The sequence below is a fragment of the Labrus mixtus genome, chromosome 6 (genome assembly GCF_963584025.1).
Source record: "Labrus mixtus chromosome 6, fLabMix1.1, whole genome shotgun sequence".
Lineage (NCBI taxonomy): Eukaryota > Metazoa > Chordata > Actinopteri > Labriformes > Labridae > Labrus > Labrus mixtus.
In genome coordinates this window covers 11,679,158-11,699,843 of record NC_083617.1, presented here as the reverse complement: position 1 = coordinate 11,699,843, position 20,686 = coordinate 11,679,158, and the positions used below count along the sequence as shown (strand labels likewise).

At 40.5% G+C, this 20,686-nt stretch overlaps 1 protein-coding gene and 1 long non-coding RNA gene across 3 annotated transcripts in view; one reads left to right on the top strand and one right to left on the bottom strand.

Moving 5' to 3' along the window:
* Positions 1–1,994: 1,994 nt before the first annotated feature.
* dachc (dachshund c) overlaps positions 1,995–20,686 on the bottom strand; it is a 26,566-nt gene continuing 7,874 nt past the window's right edge. The window contains exons 2-11 of one of the 2 annotated variants that reach the window (XM_061039983.1): positions 20,020–20,129; positions 16,665–16,775; positions 12,021–12,199; positions 10,405–10,525; positions 10,163–10,297; positions 6,502–6,698; positions 5,698–5,845; positions 4,178–4,306; positions 3,902–4,009; positions 1,995–2,578 (exon numbers count right to left, since the gene is read on the bottom strand). In XM_061039983.1, coding sequence (XP_060895966.1) covers positions 2,541–2,578; positions 3,902–4,009; positions 4,178–4,306; positions 5,698–5,845; positions 6,502–6,698; positions 10,163–10,297; positions 10,405–10,525; positions 12,021–12,199; positions 16,665–16,775; positions 20,020–20,129 — 1,276 coding nt within the window. In that variant the 3' untranslated portion in view covers positions 1,995–2,540. Of the gene's footprint in view, positions 2,579–3,901; positions 4,010–4,177; positions 4,307–5,697; positions 5,849–6,501; positions 6,699–10,162; positions 10,298–10,404; positions 10,526–12,020; positions 12,200–16,664; positions 16,776–20,019; positions 20,130–20,686 lie in introns of both variants that reach the window. The other variant, XM_061039982.1, reaches the window with a different exon arrangement.
* On the top strand, positions 9,453–10,328 carry LOC132975452 (uncharacterized). The gene is made up of 2 exons (XR_009673271.1): positions 9,453–9,703; positions 10,206–10,328. It is a non-coding gene; the product is annotated as an uncharacterized LOC132975452 (long non-coding RNA).

The window sequence follows — 20,686 nt, the reverse complement described above, 5'->3', positions numbered from 1 at the left end:
TTGCAGAGGCCCTGCTTTGTCTTACACCACAGGCTGCCACTTTAATTCACATCAAACTTTGTGTGTAAAGCCTACCGTAATGCTTGTCTGTGATTGCTCCTAAGGCAGTTGATCCAATGCTTATGTTACGTCCAAGTACATTTGAAAAGATATGGCGAACAGCTGTCTAATAGTGTTGCATTTCCCCCTCACCCAAAGAAGCAGTGGTGTGTTTGTTCCCATTGGTTAGTTCCCACCCATTAGATCTATTTGGCTGCCTGTGGTCAGATGTGACTGCAAAGCAGAGCTCAGGAACAGCTTGCTAATTGTGTTTCAGACCTTCTCTGTCACTGATGTAGGAGTGAGGTCTAAAAAGGTTGCTTTGCCCCTGTTCTCAATCAAAGATAATCAGATTAAACAGTGCAGAGATGTGTGTTTGTGTATGTATGTGTGTGTTTGTGTGTGCTTACCAATAAAGAGACTCCAGATTTGGAGACAGCCTTGACTCCTGCTGTTTGCTTTGTTCATTAAGAGGAGATGAGCAGATGGTTTGCTGGTCTGTTGTGCACTACACACATGCAGGCGCACACACACACACATGCAAATACACATACACACATGCATGCTCGGTCCTGTCACCTTAGCTTTATCCTCCATTTATCTTTTCCATTACACATCTCTCGGCAGGACAATGCTACTCAGTGAATTGTGAGGGAGGTGTGTGTGTGTGTGTGTGTGTGTGTGTGTGTGTGTGTGCATGAAACAGGAGAGCGACACAGAATGAAGTCACAAACCTTTTTAGTCAAGACAGCCTCTGAGGTGGTCATCTGAAAAGCTGATGACTCACTCGCACACATTAATTTACGTGAATCATTGCTTTTCAGCTGTCATCCTCTGTATTCAGGAAGAATTGCTGGTAAGAGAGGTATTGTTTTAGTCCTGCATCACAGCTTATCTGTCTGTGTCCAGGAAATGGCACGCTGCTTATTTAGACAAGGATGCATAAGCAAAGTCTGACTCACTGTAAAGATGTTATTTTAGGCACAGAAATGCGATATATTTTACTTACCGGTGCAAAGGATTCCGATTGGGATCCTTTGCATCTTCTGTTATGTCCTGGTGTAAATTATGTTCTTTAAAATGATCAGAAGCATTTATGACCCTTTTTCCCTTTCAAAAGTTATTAAATACCCAGCCCTGTGGCCTTTCTGTACCAGTAAAGGAAAACTCTAAACTGAAAAGTTTTTTTTTGCATTCTGTAATGACACTAACATGGCTTTCCACAACAGTCATGACATTAGTTTATGATGCCTTCAAATAACTCTTGCATGTGTGCAAAAAAAAAATCTAATTTATAGTTAAAATAAGTTGATTAATATTATCAATGTTGTTAGAGTTCAACCCAGAACAAGACAGAATATGTTAATCATGAGTTGCACTAAAAATATTTCCATATTTTGTGGGTAAAAATGGTTAAAAAAAAAAAAAACACCCTTAAAAATTATTTTCCCAAAAAACTGTCTTTTTTTTTTTTTGCATAATCTTTTTGCACATTTACGTAAAGGTTCTAAGCCTTCCATCCAAGTGCAGCCGCACAGAAAAATAATCAAGCCGAGTGCATCGTCATCAAGTTTCCCTTTAGCACAGCTCAAATGTGACCCTGCTCGCCACCTCCCCGTCTGGCTGTCAATACTTACGTGAATGTTTTTGGAGATGTGGCAAGAATCAATGTCACATCAGTCGCCACACCTTCACACATGTACAGACATACGATCACATGGACGTCCCCCTCCCCCTCCTCTTCACTTTACACACACACATAAAACAGATCTCTAGGGTTAACTTAAAGAAGAACTGCTTTGTTTGTAAGAAAAAAGCAACAACCAACGTTAATATAAAATTCAGAGAGGTGGAATTTACATGAGAAAATCAATAAAGTATCAATTTGCATAAAAAACTCTTTAAATGAACAATTCATTCATGGATTTGTGACATAAATAAAGAAGCTGAGGCAGTTTAATAAAAAGGATTTGTATTGGTTGTATTGTCAAACTGCACTACTGCATAACATACACAATACAAGTCATTGACTGACTGTACAACATGCCGTTATTTTCTTTATTATAACAAAAACAGAAATGATGACTATATTTATGTACACAACTCTGTTACAAGTTATATTCACCACTTGTGTCCAGATAAACAGCACTGACAAAAAAAAACCCAACTACGGTCGTCTTCTTCAAGGATCTAAAAAAAACCTCGAGTGAAAGAAGCACATTGTCAAACAACATCATCAGAATAAAAAAAAAAAAAACTGTTCCCACTATGGTGGAGATTTTGTGATTAATGTAATAAATTAAACAAGGAGAACAATGGAAACGTTCAAATGTCACCCTTCAAATGTGGGGAAGAGGGTTGGGGGGGGGGAGAGTCCTCTTGAGATGAGGATCTCTGATGCCACGGCTGCGACTGAGCGATCTTATCACTCATTAAAGGAGGAATCTTTTTTGCCGCTCTTTTCTTCCATTCATCCATCCATCCATCCTTCCAGCTTGTTTTCAGTACATCCCAGAGGTCTGCAGGAAAACTCTGCCCTCTGAAATCCACAAAGATATCCAGATGACTTAATAACACAATTAACCTCTTTAAAACAACTGTCATAACTTAGTCAGCCCATTGATTCTGAAGCAGTAGCAGGTCAATGATATTCGATTTTAATGCATTCATATAAATATTAAACATGGTCCCCCACAACCTTGGCCAAAGATCATTAATAAAAGATTGTTTTAAGTAAGGCTCAATGTGTTTTTTCGGGCCCTGGTCCCTGTTTTTGGCGATAAAACTTCCTGGCACAAAGGATCCACATCCTGCCCTGCTGTCTGACAGACAATTCCCCTTTAAATGATTTATTACTGGGTGTTAATTATGCAAATGATGTCCAAACAAACTCGTCACGAGGACAATTAAGACAGCCGTTAATTAGTGGCCAGTTCTCTTCTTGCTTCACTGACATTCAATTAAAAACTGCCTTTGAACAAGCACGCTGTCTGCTGCCGCGGTCCTGGCACAGCACGGAGCAGAGGTGGGCTGGAAAAACCATGCACTCTTTTGATGAGGCCGGGCGAAAGATCACGGCCGTTTCTTTTTCTGTCTGTTTAAGACGTTACGTGTGGGGCTTTCTCATTAATCTGAAGACAATAATGTTGGCGAAATAAATATATTAAAACGCCTGTCTCCATTAGACTGGTAGCCTCGCTGAACTTCCTCACGCTTCATTTCATTATGTTCACTTTTCTCAGGAGCAGTCTGCCTGTGAAATCTCAGGGGGTGGGGGGGGGGAACCCTTCCAGTAGGCTGGTCAGTTAAGCATCAAAAGCAGCAAGAAGGTGAAATAATGGAGTCTGTTGTCCTGGCTCAGTTGATAGGAACTAAATCAATCCCTTGCCGCAGGTATATCTGTATTTTTTGCACTTCTTACACTGAAATGTGTTTCTTAGTCAGCATGTTGACCCATTTAGCAAAGATAATGATCAGTTATTCCTTAAAACTGAACTAATGCCTCCAGTATTCTTCTTATGCAACCCTTTAATCAAATAATAAAGATTTTTCTTCCTTAAAAAGTAAGATCAGATTCAAACGATCACAGACTATTGAAGGCATTTTTAATTTGATAGAATTTTTTTTTAAAACTTTACATAAACATTTTTTTTTCATGTCACAAAATTTGGCTTAAACACTTTATAAACACTTAGACAATTATATTCAATTTCAAACCTATATCATGTGCTTGTGTGTGTTTACGTCCTTTATTCGGGGACAGAAGCTTTTAGCAGTGACAGCAGCTTCTCCGTCTAATAATTGCACAACTACAACAGTTTAAGTGAAGCTGTTTTCAGAAATAGGTGTTTGTTATCTGCACCTTGTACTGTCGCCATGGAGTCCAGCCTGTTGTCGTCGTGGTTGCTCCCATGATCCATGTCCTGGGTCACAGATTCTGTGTGAGGAGGGACTGCTGATGATTGATGACCTGGAGTTTAGTCATTAATTCATGAGGACAATTAATAATTAGAGGCGAAAGAAGAGTCTCAAAGTCTTGGTGACATTTCTCATGAATGTGTGAAAATAATGCTCACTTGTGAGTCGAAGCGGCGATAAATAAATGATGGTACGTTCAAAGCACTTTCTGTGTGTGTACCTGTGTGTGTGTTGGCTGTGTGAAGCAGGCTGTGCTCGGCCTGATCGCGCAGTTTGACCTCCTCCTCCAGCGCCTCCTGAAGTCTCCTCTTATTCCTCTTCTCCTTCTTCAGGCGCTTCTGGATCAGAACTGAAGAGAGGAGAGAAAGAGGGGAAAGGGGAGAAGATAGACATTTCAAGTAAAAGTGATTCATAATTTTTTTTTTTTAAATCATGACTCTCTATAGATTATATGTATCAACTTCATTTGTATGTGTCGTTGTATGAATTTGTTTATTATATTTCTGTGTGGTCTCCCTGCTTCCTGACCTTCCTGGATCTTATTACCAGGAGATTTGAGGTTTAAGGGATTGTGAGCTTGAAGTGTATTTTGCACTCTCTTGTTACTTATCCTGAAAGCACACTTTACTCGACATGAAATTAAATTCAAGGACGTCTGACCTTTTTAAGGCAAAACTGAAGAATCACTGGTCGTCAGGACAACAAAAAGCCTACTTACAGGTTAACAAAACTATCTTCTAACCTCCATCACTTTTGCTCTTACTTTATATGAGACAGCTTTTTTGAACTGTTTTTTTAATGTCCAAAACTTATGTTTACCCTGGCTGAAGAGATTATTATTTATTTATTTGTGATTTTATTGATCTTATTGGTTGAGACTTCTATCTCCTATATGATCTCATTGGTGGAACCTTGAGCACTTTAATCATTTGTATAATTTAATTTTGTATGTTTTTTTCATGTTTTAGTCAGATTTAAATAGCTTATCTTCTCTCTTATGTGTTGTTTCTTGTTACATATGTTTTGTAATCTGTGTGTCATGATGGATGTCAATCTTGCTGGTTACAAATACATTTCCTGACAGGTTCAAATAAAGTCACCTGAACCTGAACTTGCCAAACTTTACTCAGTTTGTAGATCAAACCACAATCGGAGTAATTCACTCCTGCAAACAGTTTAAAGGGCAATAACAGTAGTTTCCTCAACTTCTTTGTCCGATAATTTAGTTTAAATTTGGTTGTCTGTGAAAGGAGTGTTAATGTTTAAATGAAAAAAAAACAACACAATGCAGAATTTTATAAAAGGAGGAGAGGAAGATCAACCAAGACAGTTTTAGATGCTGTTCATATTGCTGCTATATAAAAAATCTAAACACTACTTAATATATATTAATATTAGAATCATTTAGAAAAAAATCACACATGCACAAAACTCCTGAAAAATTCACAAAATATTTGTTTTGTGATCAGTGGCATCTTTAACGTAACTAAACGGCTTCATCGTGTTTACTGCTCGCCAGTATGTACTGTGTGTTCTTTTCCACACTTTCTTTTATACTGTGAATATGTACAATTATACTTGACATTGATATAAGAGGAAAAAACTCAACATTGCGACAAAGTTTTAGCTACGAGGAAGGTGTGAGCAAGCAACCCAAAATATGCAAGAAAATGTTCAGAAATGCACGTGTTATTAATTCTGTTTTTTTTTTTTTCTTTTTTATCCCATCATAACATCTACCTCTGTTTTTCTGCTCCATGCTGAGCTGTCTCTCCAGCGTCTCTCTGAGCTCCCTCTCGCGGACCAGCTCCATCTTCAGCTCCGTCCTCTCCAGCTGGTCCTGCTTCTCCTGCGCCCGGGCGTTCTCTATGGCAACCCTCAGCAGACCCTGCTTGGAGACACACAGGCGCACATCAACAGGTTACACACTGAGCAGAAAGCAGCAGAGACATCTGTCTTCTTCAACCACCAGAGAGAACCTTTCTTAAAACAATCTCCTAATCTTGTGTAAATATTAACATTTTTAGTGCACTTTTACAAAGGCATTATGTGTTTAAACTTCAAAGTGAGGATAATTCCAAATGAGTCGCGGTGAATATAAAAGATGAGCACCTCACTGTAAAAGATCACAAGGATTTGAGTTCCTCCTCTGGCATTATTATAGTTCAAATGCTTTACTCTGTTGTGTAATTCCTGGATTTAGTGATTAAAAAAAAGGTGATTTTTAGCCTCATATCAGTCCGGTACCTTTTAGCTACATGCTAAAAAAATGAACTGCCATCTCCTCTTAGGGTTAGATGAGGTTAAAAACAAGTTATTATTCAGTTGAAAGCCCATCTATTGAGTGCTTTCATTGTTGCTCCTTTACAACAAAGACATGTAAACTCTGAGAAGCAGGTCAGCACACGCCCTTCCCAATTATTCCACATCCTAAATGTCTGCCTGCTCTGCTATTAACCATTTCAGGAAATCCCTGAGATAGGCTCATCTCCCTTCCTATTCATCTCAGAGTATAATGATAATAAAGCCCCGGCAGAGCCTCACCTGGATGTTCGTGAGCAGGGTCTCTATGGAGGACAAGCCTTCCGGGAAGATAAAGGGAGCGTGGTGGAAACCTGCTGGGAGCTTCTGTCCTGCGGTGTGAGACACCCTCTCACAGGCCTCTCTGCCTGACGGGAGTTTCTGGTAGACTTGTCTATCACAGCTCTCCCTGCTTGTGTGAGTGGCCAAGGAGCTGTTGTCTGGAGGGCAGAGAGACAGTTTGAAGTCTAGTTAGTAAGGTTAATATATTTCGAGTGTAGAAAAGGGGCTGATTCCTCTGTGCCACAGAGCGCCATCATAGTCCAAAAACACATCTGAAAAAACACCTGAAAATGTGCATTGCAGTTATTTTACAGGTCATTCCCATATCCTGCTGTTGTAAATAGTAAGTAATGCAGCCCCCAACACACACACTGTCTACCTGTGTTTGAGTAAGGTCTGCTTAGAACGACAGTGCCCAGCTATTCCCTTAGGGGGAAAAAATTAGTACAAATTCTATTTGTGACCTGTTTTTAAAGACTTGTGTCTTCAATTTGAAAGATGTGCTCAGACAGAGAAGTCTCAGTCAGAAGTATTGAGATAGACAAGATAAGAAGTCATTTTTGTTTAGGTCAAGCGTTTGTATTTGATGACAGTAATTGAAATATAGAAAAACAGCCTTATCATTGTAGAGGTGATATAGTAAAGGTGGCTTCATATTATTTTCAGTTATTGAAGACTCCTTTAAAATAAACTTTGTGGCGTTTTAGATGTAAGTCTTAGAACATGTACCGCGAGTCAAATATTTATAAAAGACTGATATGCATCATATATTTTTTAGAAGAGCTTCTTAAAGTCTCAGAGACATCAACTAATTACACATTTAAAATAATCTTTAAATTCATCTTCGCTTTAGTCGTTCATACATTTTACATTTTAGTTTTTTTATACACTGTCTTCCCTTTATATCCATTAAACTAATCAGGCACATGCTTTTGTCCAAAGAAAGTAACATGCAGTGCACTTTACTTTAACAGAAACAAGTAAAAGAGATTTTAGATTTTCACCCTTACATTCCTGCAGTTTCAAATAACCAAACAAGCATGCAATTTCCTTCCTGTTTAATGTAGTGTGTGTCTGCATGCAGGTGTTGCGTTTGTTCAAATTATTCAAATATACAGTATATAAATACATCCAAGTTGGACTTTACGGTTTCTGTATTTTATGGTGCACTCATGCAGTTCCTTAATTTCTTGTAAACATATCAAGCCTGAAAGTAAATGGGTGTTAACACTTATTACACTGTGTATGTACACATACGCCAAAGTCCTGGTTTTGAGCTTTTGAAAATGTGGTTAGCCTTTATTAAATGGCACTCTGCCTATTGATAATGCATCACAGCTTGACATCTCCCGTAAAAACAGCTAAGAAGCTGCATTATGGATGACCATCTGTTTGTAAACCTGAGAACTGTGTGTTCCCGATTCGTGACAGTGGGGGAGATGAAGATTAGCCATTTTCTGCATTTTTATTTTTTTAAATTTTTTTTTAAACCAACATCAGGCAGTTTCTCGCTTTACTGTCATCCGAGCCACTGAGGACGGAGACATCCCGGGAGTCGGCCGGTCATTGGAGCAGAGACGAGTGTGAACGTGCGATGTGATATCTGGCACTTTTCTGCGTCTGTGACAAATGACAGTGTTTTCTCCACTTAGCTGACCACAGCATCTTCTGCTCCAAATCCTCCCACCTCCCCTTCTCCTCCTCGGCCTCACGTCTTGGCAACTGTCACATTCAAGGTGTTTCACAGATGAGAAGCAATACCCCCCCCCCCTCCCCCCCTCTCCTCCTCTCTTTTCTCCCTCTTTCTTGCTAAAAGCATTGCTCTGTAGAGAAAGGTAATTAGCAGGTGCTGGCGAGCTCAGCGGAGGGCATCCAACTACACTCCCGTGGCTCACATGCAGACACACACACACTCGTATCCGCTGAAGTGCGCAGTCAGCAGCGTGGGCTCCCCAGGCTCCTTGGATGTGACTGATCCTTTATTGAGTTACTGTTTTACGCCTACTTTACCTCACACTCACACACACGTTTGGCATAAATACACACACACATGCACACTGCTGCCAGCTCGTTTGATCATTTACCCATCTCCCTAACCAAGGTCACTGTCTGTTTTTCTCTTTTCTCCCAACTTCATCTCTCTTATTCCTCCCCCAGCCGTCCCCAGGGCTAATGAACTTCACCACGTGAAGACTGCCAGTCAGCGGAAGAGAACGGGATGGAGGGGGGGGGGGGGGGGGGAGGGAGAGAAAAGAGAGACAGAGAGAGAATAAAATTCTGCTGATGTTTGGTTAATGGGAGTGAGGTGTCAGGGATGGCCTCTGATCTTTGCTGCATGGATACGTTGTTCAAAGACCACTGAAACAGCACACACAGCCAAAACCTGCCTCTCACACACACACACACACACACACACACACACACACACACCCAGACACTCAGAGATTATCATACGATGGATTGACAAGAGTGACAGCGCTCTGGTGCTCTTTGAAACTCTTCAATCCACTATAAACCTCTCCTGTGATGCTGTAGGTCAAACACAAAAGCCGGCAAAATCCAGTAAAAGTACATGTGTTTAATTTGCATGCAGCAAAATCAATTGAAAATCAATTAAATAAATCTGATGCGTGATGCATGGCATTCAAGTTTGCTGCTGCCATCACTGCTTTGTCAATATGTTCACAGATACCTGACAGCGTCTGAAGCCTTACCTGGGAAGCCTTTGTGATTTTTAGATTCGATTACTGAATAATGTGATTCAGTATTAGAATACATTTGCACAGGCGTGTGCGCACACATACAAACTCTCCCTCTCTCTCTCTCTCTCTCTTTCTCTCTCTCGCTGTAGATTTCTGCTGACTGTTTGTCCTTGAGCAGTCCTCATTAAGCTAATGCAAACCTCCCTGACAGAGAGAACCAAACAACTGACGTTGCAGCACCGTGGCAACGCAGGCCCTAACGACAGGGAGGCGGTCGTTATGCAGATGAGGTCCAGCTGAGAGCGCGGGAGGCCGCCTGGCTCGTTAGGCCGCGGCCCGGCAAATGGCTCGCTAATGTAACACTGCTTCCTGGTCTAATGGAGCCCTGTTTTGCAGAATTATTTGTCTTTGCACGCCACGGGGAGCCAGGGGGGCCACCAACAGCGAGGAGGAGAGAGAGGGTGAGACTGTGAATCCTTATCGACCTGTTACTGAGATAAACTGAGATATTTCTTTCTTGTCAAACCATTAGAAAGCCTTTCTCTTTTAAAACACTGTTAAATAAACCAACACACTGCTGCCACAAGTGAATGATGATGTAGATGGATTGGAGGAAAACAGAAACCTTTTTGTGCTTTACTGACTGACTTTGTTCAAACAGGAATTGATTTGTCCGCGATTTAATCATTACTCATTATGAACAAATACATGTTTAATTAGTGTTACAAGTAGTTTAAAAAAAACTGCAAGCACTCTACCTTTTAAAGAACATGACATTGAACCTTAATGAGGACTAATAAAATAAAATACCCATCTACATAAGAGACATTTAAATAACTACCTCTATTATTTTTATCCATTGGAAATTAAAGCAGATCCAAGGTTGACTCAAGCTTAACAAACATTGTAATAAACCTCACCTCTGTCAGTGTGTCCCCTCTTGTTCTCCTTGCTGTATTCCAGTGAAGTCACTTCTGTCTCTCTGGCCCCCAACACCACACCGGGGGAATGTCCCAGCAGACTGTGACCTGACGACAAGCGATCATCATGTGCATCTGGAATAAAAATACAGAAATGACCAACATATGTTCCATATGTATGTGTTGTATGTTTTTTTTATGAGAATACTTTGACTGAATTTTTCACACAGGTGAATACGTACGTGGGGTTTCAGCAGTGCGTTCTGTGTGAGACGGTGAGCTTGACACACTGCTGCTGTGATTGGATGACATCTGAGCTTCATCCAGTGAGGGAGAAGGGGAGGGACTGTCACACACTCGCTCCTATCAGACATTCAAAAAACGTATGGTATAAATTAAATGAAAAGTACTGGTTTTAAAAAGATTAGGAGCACAAAAAGCAGTAAGTACAGAAACTACAAAGTTTGTAATGTCTGTTAAGCCTATAAAGATTAACTATCTGAAAAAACTATCCGGCACTTGAAAAATAACATTGAAACCTTGATTGGATATTCTATAATGTATGCAAAGGTCAAATTTCTTATCTTTCGAGGGTCCCGGTAGCCTAGCTGTGCACGCGCCCCATGTACAGAGGCTTATGTCTGGGTTCACATCCAACCTGTGACTCCTTTCCAGAGTGCCGTTCCACACTCTCTCTCTCCTCAGTTTTTGACTCTATCCACTGTCATAATTCTAAATCCTAAACCTGTGTTCTTTACTATGAAAATAAGTTAATGACAAAATACATCTTATGTCATTAGCAGCTAGTTCCAAATTGGATGAATTACATTTGGGAGTTAATCTGACAAGGCATAATGCTACTCTTCTAAGCTAGGCTAACAATAGCTACCTTTTAGCTGAAAGATTCTAGTTATTTTTTTCTTGAACACTACTGAACAATGCTATTTCTGGCTCATTTAGTTATGAATGATAAACTTAATCTAAAAAAAAAAAGACCATCAAAATAACAATTCTGTTTTCAGTTACAGAGAGAACTGAGAGTAAGTCTGTGGTTTAGCGTGTCTGCTAATAAGGGCTGTGTTTACTGTGTTGAGACATGATTTGTGAAGCTCACAAGTTGTGACATGTTGGTGACGTTTTCACAAAAGGCTCGCTATTTTTTTTATACCTTAATAAATTGATAGCCATGTTACCTTTGCTTAGCAAAGACATTAGCTTAGCAGTGTTGCCGCTAACGAGCTTGATTTGAGGCAGCCAGTTAGCTTTAATGTGACATTGCTATACCTTTTCATAGCATAATGCCTTCATATAGTCAAACACTGTTTAACTTTTATGAGATAGAGATATCCTCTAACCAACTACACATAAAAAGAAAATGACATTCTTGGAATGGTAATATTTATTACATTATGGGATTACATAATTCTGTGTTTACTGGAAAATTTAGAGCTCATTTCAAAAGCCTTGTAAACCACCTTGGAGACACAGCTTAGAATTTGAAAAACAATGGTCTGTGTCGTTAAGATTATGACCGGAGACGGTACTTCCTGAGACTGATGAGGACATGGTTTGACATAACACTTTGTGACACAATAAGAAATTTCTGGAAATATACTGTATATTAATCTAAACCGCCTTTAGTTCCATTAAGAGAGAAACCACTTTAACAAAGGACTGTTTAAAGAGAAATGACTAACTTTGTTCTTCCATGACATATTATTTTCTTCTTCTCAATATCCCTTTTTAAAACAACACTTTTATGGAGCTTAAACTCAGATTTCGTGTCATGTGTTCCCATGTGTCTCTTGTACATGGAGGATTACTGGTATGCAGCGGGCTCACGGGCTTCTGAGTTCACCTTAATGACGGAGGTGGGAGTCCTGGCAGGGGGCTTGGCGTGGAGCTGTGCCACGTTAGCCATGCTGGCCAGAGTGCTCAGTCGGTTCATCTGGCCCATTGCCATGGAAACAGAGGCCGGCGCCAGGCTGGCAGGGATGAGGGGATGTGACATCATCATGAAGGGCAACTGATCCAGAACTGGAGAAAAATTTTAAGAAAGAAAGGAATTCAAAGCTAATGAAAAAGATGAAGCTAAGAAGAGAACAGTCAGAGTCTGCTGCATCTCTTGTAAAGGAACGGCCCAACCGTAGACTGTATGAAAAGATGGGCAACATGACAACTCCCAAAAAGGGAACCCATAACTTTTTGAGCTCCCCCTACTGACTGGCTGCAGTTAAGTCAAAAAGCCCACGCTCTCTATGTTAACATATGGGACACGTGTCAAACGTTTTCTCTGACATGCTTTCTGTCATTGTAGTGAGTTCTTACCAAATTGTTTTATGTCTTGCTCATTTTTCTCAGAAGTTAATTTTTTTGATGGTATAAGAAGGGTTATAACTCTAACGCCATGATTGACAGCTCTGTTGACAAATGAGGCTCCTGCAGCGCTGTGCCCCCCGACATTAGAAGTGTATAAGAGGAAAGGCTTGGGGAAATATGAGGAACACTAACACAAGAATCATTCAACTTTCCATAACAGTGAGTGTCTGCTTCAACCTGAAATAAATGACTGGAGCTCAGCTAGACGACACCTACCGCACACTGACTCTGACTCCAAATGCCCAATATGTCAGGATCTGTCCCAGCCCAGGGGGTATTTTGGCTTCACTTTTGTACAACAGGAGGAGTTGGAGACACATCATCCATCTTTATATACAGTCAATGGGTCAGACCGGCAGCTCTGTTTAAAAGTACATCAGAGCTGAACAATACCTTTACCCAACATGAAGCAGATGTCTAAATTATGCTTCATTTTAATTAAACCCTCGCAAATTAAAGGTTTTCATCTGCTCAGTCCTGAGATACGAACACAGAGATTCTGAATCTCTGATGACAGGATTGAAACTGGACACGGATTGTATTCCTCTGTGATGTCAGATTTGCCTGGATGACTGTCGAGGGTTTTGAAATGTGAGTTTGGAAAAGATAAGCACACGGGGAGGAGTGGGAGAAGACATGAGCCAGAAGCACTTGTGCTGCTCATTACAACACAAAGATGTGAAGACAGTGATGGCCTGAATATGTTGTTGGACTCTTCAAATGGTTTCAATGTCACCTGCAAAAGCAAAATTTAGCCTCTCTGGAATAAAGACAAACCAGCACACTTTTCTTTCTTGACAATAGTCCAACACTTCTGCGGCGGTTCAAACCAAAGTCTTATTATCCTGGCCAATCTGTTGTTCACACTCATCTCTTTAAGACAGGCATCCACTATCTTTAAAGAAAATCCTTCCTCCCAACAGCACCCTAGTGGGTTGTTGCAGTCCCTCTATTCATGAAACAAACAATCCTGTTAAGGGGGGGTGGAGGGTGGGAGAAAATGACATAAATATTTATCATTTAATAAAAGGAAAAACAAAAACAAAAGAAACACAGGGAGGAAGTGGAACAAAAGAAGCTGATGGCAGTCCTGGTGCTGGGCCAGCAATGCACGCCGGGTAATTATAAACACAAAGGGAAAAATCTTGGACTCTATTCCACACAATTGTCACAAATAATAGAACGAGTGCATTGGAAAAAAAAAAAAAAGAAGAAGGGCTATCCAAAGAGGAGAGATGAAATAGAACAGATAAAAGAAAGAAGGAAAAGAAAGGAGAATGAAAGAAAGGTAAGAAAGGAAAGAAAGAACATTTAAAAAAGCAAACTTAGAAATAAAGAGTGAGGCGTTGACTTTAGGAGTCGGCCTCGCTGGACATATGTGCGGGGCTTTGTGCATTTGGCAGATTAGTCTCTCAATTGCCCAGAGCAGAAACCAATTCAAACAAAAGATCAGTCTGAATGGAGCTAAATAACCAGATGCTCTGACAATCAACCAGCAAGCCAACTCCAAATATCAAGCTTTGGTTAGAAAGCAGCCAGTGCTCTACTTTTGTCACCCCCCACATCCAAATCCCCCCCCCCCCCCTTTCCCACCTCTATAATTTCATTTTCACTCTTATTCCCTCTGTCTTCTGAACTCTACACCCCCCCCCCCTCTCTCTCTCTCTGCCCTCCCATCACTCGCTCTTATGTTTCATTAAAAAACATCAAAAGTCAAAGTGCCTCTCTTATGTTTATCCAAACAAACCATTACTGTAAACAAACAGTTACTGTAAATTTCCCAGAAGATCTTGTTAAATGCAGAAATGGCTGCTCTCCCCGCTCTTCCCCAGCCCATAAGGTGTCACACTCAGCATTTGTGAGTGTGTGCGTGTGTGTAATCTGAGATCCCCTTTGTAGTGGTTTAAAGCTCTGGTAGGGGCCCTATCCCTTCCCATAAGGCCGTGGGTGGTGGTATGGAAAAAGCACATTGTGTGTATGTATTTGCTTTCTAAGGGGCTGTGTATGTGTGTGTTTGTTTGAGTGTGTGTGTTTCCACTTGACTCTATCATTAACAGTGATTAAGCTTTACAGGTTTATAATGGCTCGTGGTTACCATGCCACCTAACTGCGCGCAGATGCTGGCAGTCGTAACCGAGTGCATACAATGGTAAACAATGCTACAGACTGGGATTGTTTACAGGCATGGGGTAGAAAAAAAAGAACAACACACACACACACACACACACAAACAAGTAAACAAACAAATAAAGCAAAACAAAGAAAAAGGGCTACAACATATGGTAGGTTTTCTTTAGTCTCCTTTTCATTTTTGAAAAACACAAGGACAATTTCTTCTTTTTCATTTCTGTCCCTAAACCCTTACAGCATGCACTCAATACGTATGTGTGTGTGTGTGTGAGTGTGTGTGTGTGTGTGTGTGTGTGTGTGTGTATGTGTCCAAGGTTGATAGCGTATTCCACACAGACGCTCCATAAGCCCTGTCATCTGTCTAAACACACTGATGTCGCTTTAACCTGTCGATAACAGTGGGGGCGGTGAGACCGATTTTGTCTGTGTGCGTGTGTGTGTGTGTGTGTGGGGTTGTGTGTGTGTGCGTGTGTGTGTCTGTGTGCATGCATGTGTGCGCGTGTGTCTGTTCCGCCATCGATTGTCCGGCATTTGTCGTTTGCATTCAGGATAGTGAATTAGAGAGAAGACTATTGATTTGGCTTCAGCCCCTCATCTTATTCATCTCTCTATCGTCCCGATGTGCTCGCTCGCTCACGTACTCCAGTGCTCCATTTCTACTGGCCTTCCTCCTTCACTGCAAAGCCAGGGATCGGTATGCAGTTAAGGAAACATTTTGTTTACAATAAAATTATAGCAGAGACCAAATGGATTCAATTCAAAATGAGGCAATTTTGCGCTTTCCAGAGACAACGTGACTTATCTGTAAATGAGAGCTCTGAAAAGTAAAGACTTCCTTCCAATAAATCCCCATCTTATGTTACTTAGTATGACATGAAACACCATGTGTTGAGCATGAGTAACAAAGCTGAGCTGGATCTACACTCTCTCCATGTGATGACTAATACGTACTAATGATGAGTGCACCATTTTGAGGCTTCAGGGCGGATGACCAAGTGTGTTTAGTCAGGATATATTTCCTATTTCCAATCTGGAGTTAATATTCACCCTTATTCACCCTTTTTTCCTTATCACGGAAAAAGAAATAACTTTTTTTTTTGTTGAAAAGCAAAAAATACAACAACAAAAAAAATCTGTTCATTTTAATTTGATTGTTTGGATAACATGATCAAGATGTCTCTTTATAGTCTGAAGAACAGACTCAATTGCTCGATGTCAGTATCTTGAAAATTTCAAGACAGCCTGACCCTGAAATCTTCCCGAGTTGCTTATTCAAATATATCCTGCACAATTTAAAATTTTCCCTATCGGACTATGGTGTGTGTATGTGTGTGTGTGTGAGGGGGACTTCTTAGGAGGTAAGACATGATGTAAAAATAATGCTTGGTGATGGGGGATGAGCAACAGAGCCAAACACCATGATGACAGTGTTTGTCTTTATATCAATATATACGTGCAATCAGATGTTTTTTCAAGATATAAACAAAAGAGTGGAGAAGAATATATATGGGCAAGCAGGAAACATAATAAAGCAGTTTCTTTGCATGCACTCAGATTGCACCAGTCACAGGATATAAAAGTCATCAGTCCCTCTCACTGACTCTCAGTAATCTTTCCTGAACATTACCTGTTGCGTTCAGACATCAACTAACTAACTTCACATGGAAAAATTATGCACAGAACCGGTCACACATGCAGCTCACCCCAAATCTAAGGGCAATTTTGAAAGGGTTTGTACATGTGGAAAAAGGAGCTTTTGTTATTCATTCACCATCCCTCACAGGAAAAGATGTACGGTACAGACGGTGACGATGATATCACATCCTGTTTTTTTAATCACCTTGGTTCAGCAGTCGCACCAAAACACAGCTGCTCTAACTGAATAGGATCAGCATCTAAGATATGCACAGACAACAAACCAAAGGATGTGTTTTATGACCATAATAAAACATTTGAGTGTGTTTATGTGGACAGGCAAACAGATAGAACTCACCCAGTCTGGGGTCGTGGTCGCCGTTCTCTCCGTTTGCCCGGCCATGTTGCTGGTTACTGTGGTAACTAGCCATCGCCTCCAGCTTGATCTTCTTGGCCAGGGCAGACAGATCTAAGAGAGAAAGAAAGAGAGAAAGAGACAGATATAGAGAGGAAGAAAAAAGAAGGAAAGGAAGAAAGAAAGAGAGGGAATCAATAAAGAGGCAGATCAATGGCCCCGGTGGAGGATTAGAGCAGTGGGTAGGTTGGAGGTTGTCATGGGAAGACAGAGGCCGTCCATTCATTCTGACTGCACCGCTGCACCGGCCGTTTAGTCTGCCAGGGAATCAGCAGTGATAGGAACAAGCCAAGACATTCATCTCTCCCACACAGGGACATCACAACACACAGGACGAAACTCAGCCAGAACACACTTCTTTATCAGTACCATTTGGCGCATTAGATAGAAAAAGGAGATACTTTTTAATAGAGGTTGTGCACTTTTGGATAATCTGAAATGGAGAGCGACGAAATGAGCTACATTTTTAATTTGTCTTGACCCTCAGAGGGTAGTTTGACCCTCAGAGTAACCTTTAAAACTCTATCTTATGCCACAGAAAATTAAATATCTCTCGCACTAATACAGACAAACACAGTGAGTTATTAAAGACGGACAAACCGCCCAACTGTGTAAACACCGACAAGGAAATGCAAACACACCATAAGTCTTAATTTCCTGATCTTGGATACATCTAAACATTTAAAACAAGCTGAACTCCTGAGTGTTTTATTGTGCTATACAATGGTTTGTCTGAGGTGAGGAGTCTGTGTGTGCGAGACAACCACAACAAATTGCCTCCTTTGCTTCTCATCTCCTTTCCTCTCCTCTCTTCCTCCCTTCCCCTCTCCTTACTTTACCTTTTCAAATGTCAGCATCACAGCGGGACATGAGCCACCGTGTTGTGCGTGTGTGTGCGTGTGAGTGCAAGAGGGCGAGAAAAGGAGACTAAGGAGGATCACATCAAAGATTCTCTCTGCCTTTTACGCTCAAATGTCCTCCCTCCTTCCGTCTCTTTCTCGCCTCTCATGTGGCCGGTTCTAATCAGTGGCGCTGACATTGCCGCCGTGCCCTCTCCTTTGGTGGAAAAAGACTCTTTTCCCACTGAGAAAGATGCTCTTGAACACTCAAACGCATACACAAAACACACACACACACACACACACACACACACACACTCAAGCACCTTTGAACAGTAAGAGGAAGCGGAGCTAACAGAAAAAGGCTTCTTTTGAGGCGGGGAATGAAAAGATCAGGTTGCAGTGAAGAGCACAAAGCCAAGGGCAACTTTGAGAGCGGTGAGGTGCCAACAATTACTTTCTCCCTTTCTCTTGGCTACACACACACACACACACACACACACACACACGCCCACACACAACTGTTTGTGACAAGAACAAGCAGTGCTGTGGCATTCATGTAGCAGGCAGCTGACTATCACTGTACTTACAAAGTCAAAAAGGGGAACAAAGATAAGGATATGAAAAATAAGAGATTTTCCTGTGCTTTCCTTTTTACCATTAACAACTGAATTATCCTGTAACTAAATCTTATAGGTGAAGATACCAAAAATGGGTTTTAGGTGTTATTTACACAAGAAGAACATATAATATAAACATCAAAGACATGTCTTCATATCAACTGCTGTTCATAAACAAGTGTGTTTTTTTATTCCAAATAAATCTCAAATGCGACCCAGAGGCCTTCAAATTGTAATTTTTCAATAGAGGACTATGTGCACCAATTAAAGACAAAAAGACCAACTCATAAATTATGAGTTGTTTCTTGTGTCAGTAGTGTGTATGGTAATTTCATTAATCAACACCCAGAGCCCTGCCTCCACATGCTATTGATGATGGGTAAAATGTGTCATTATGGGTCTGCAGGGAAAATATAAAGCTGCCCTTTTATGTATCTGTTCTGCTTAAGTAACTCAGCTGATTGTCAGGTCTTTGCCTTCACTTTCCGACAACTGGAAAAGAACAACATTTGAAACTAAACTAACAGCTCCTCTGAGTGCTGAGGCAATATGACACTAATTCACTCTTTTTAAAACACCTCCTTAAGGTAAAAAGGGGAGTTCGACTGTCACTTGTTCTGAAGGAATTCAAACCTTGACCTTCTGAAAAGCTTGCTAATGTTTGATCCAAAACACACTGGCAGGAGAAATTATCTTTTAAAAGCTTAAATGTTAAATTGTAATTTTGCTCATGTCATAATTTAACTCAAGTAATTTGACATTAGTTCACTAAACTGCACTTTAATAACAGCACTGTGTATCTCATTTGACAACAATCATATGAAGTAATTGCAGCACTACAATAAGTGGTAACAATGGTTGCAGTTCTGATACAGCTCTATATTTATAGCACTAAAGCAACACACTTCATTGACAGTGGACAAAAAGCTTTATGAAATAAAAAGACACTGAATGACTTAACAATGGAGCAACATTGTTGTATTCAGTATGTAGTCTAACAACTTAGATATCAGTTAAATTATACATTTAAATCTGAGTCCATTTTTGATTATTTAAGGTGTAAGGTATATTTTTATTGCAACTTATTTCCTTAATCTATTTATCTATTTATAAAATCAATAAAATTAAAATGTCTACATTTTTATGATGATCAAAAATGTAACTTTATATATATATATATATATATATATATATATATAGTATATGTATTCTTATATTTGATTGTTTTCCCCGTTTATTTAACAGTATACATTCTACTCCTAAAATGCCATCTGATGGACAAGACACACTGCGTCACTAAAGATGCATCCTATCTTTAATAAACTGTCATTTATGTTGATTCCTGGATGGGAAATGGCACAGCTTTTTTATCATCCTGCAGCAGCTTTAGTTCAGCAGGTTAACTTGGGTTGATACAAAACACTGACATCAGTGCTAATTGTGCATAGATCCCCTGAAAGTTTCACTTTTCTCAACATCAAGAGTTTGGGCACAAGTGCCTGAGGCAATCAGGACTCATTTTTGTGGTCAGTGTTGAGCAAGAAATAATGGAACAATATTATTATTGCCTGAACAGTAAAGCATATAGAATGAATTAGAATATAAATAGGAAATTTAAGACAAAGGTATTGAAAATAAGAATGTGTTATTTTTGTTTGAGAGGGGAAATATTGGTCTTGGGTTGGCAAATGGTAAATTGAGGATGTACAGTCAACACTGTTGTGTGTGATTCAGATGATTGAAGTTCAGTGAACCTGTGTGAAATTATTTCTTTAGCACACTTGTTTACATGAATACATAATTTGTGCTGTATGTGCATGGGGAAGCCTGGGTGGTCACCTGCAGGAGGCATGATCCCAGCATGCATCAGACCGCTGTGGGACAGCATGTGGTGAGTCCCGCCCTCTGTCACACTCTGCAGCCTCTTGGGCGGTCGTCCGGGCCTCGAACTGCGGGGCAGAAAACACAAGCTAACATTAGCCATTAGGCAGTTTAATACCTTGCTCCCTCTGCAGCCGTTTTTCATGCTGAGACTGAGATGGGTGGCCTGGTTTGAGGAACTGTGTCCTTCAGTCTGTAAACCTCTGATCCTGCTGAAGCGTCAACAAGCAAAACACTGAAACCTGAGCGCTTCCAGGAAGGCTGCCGTGCAGCAAATCTGACCTCCCCGTGGATACGAGCAAGCAAAAAACAAGTTTCCCTATGGCATCAATAAAGCACCTCATTACTGTTCAGCTTACTCATTCATTTGTCCGCTTATTAAACATGTTTGCTCGCCTACATTCCCTTCCTCGCCCACCCTTTCCTTATTTGGTCATTCAACCTCCTTTTTTTCCCACCATGTCACAAATTCCCTCAGTTAAAGCTGTGACTACAAGCAGATTCACATGGTTTGATTGAGCCGGGCATGCTCAATCAATTCTTGAGGAAGTATGTGAAAAGCTGTCAGACATCACTTTGGCTCTGACTAAACGGTGTGAATGTCCTGACAGGGGAAATGACACGG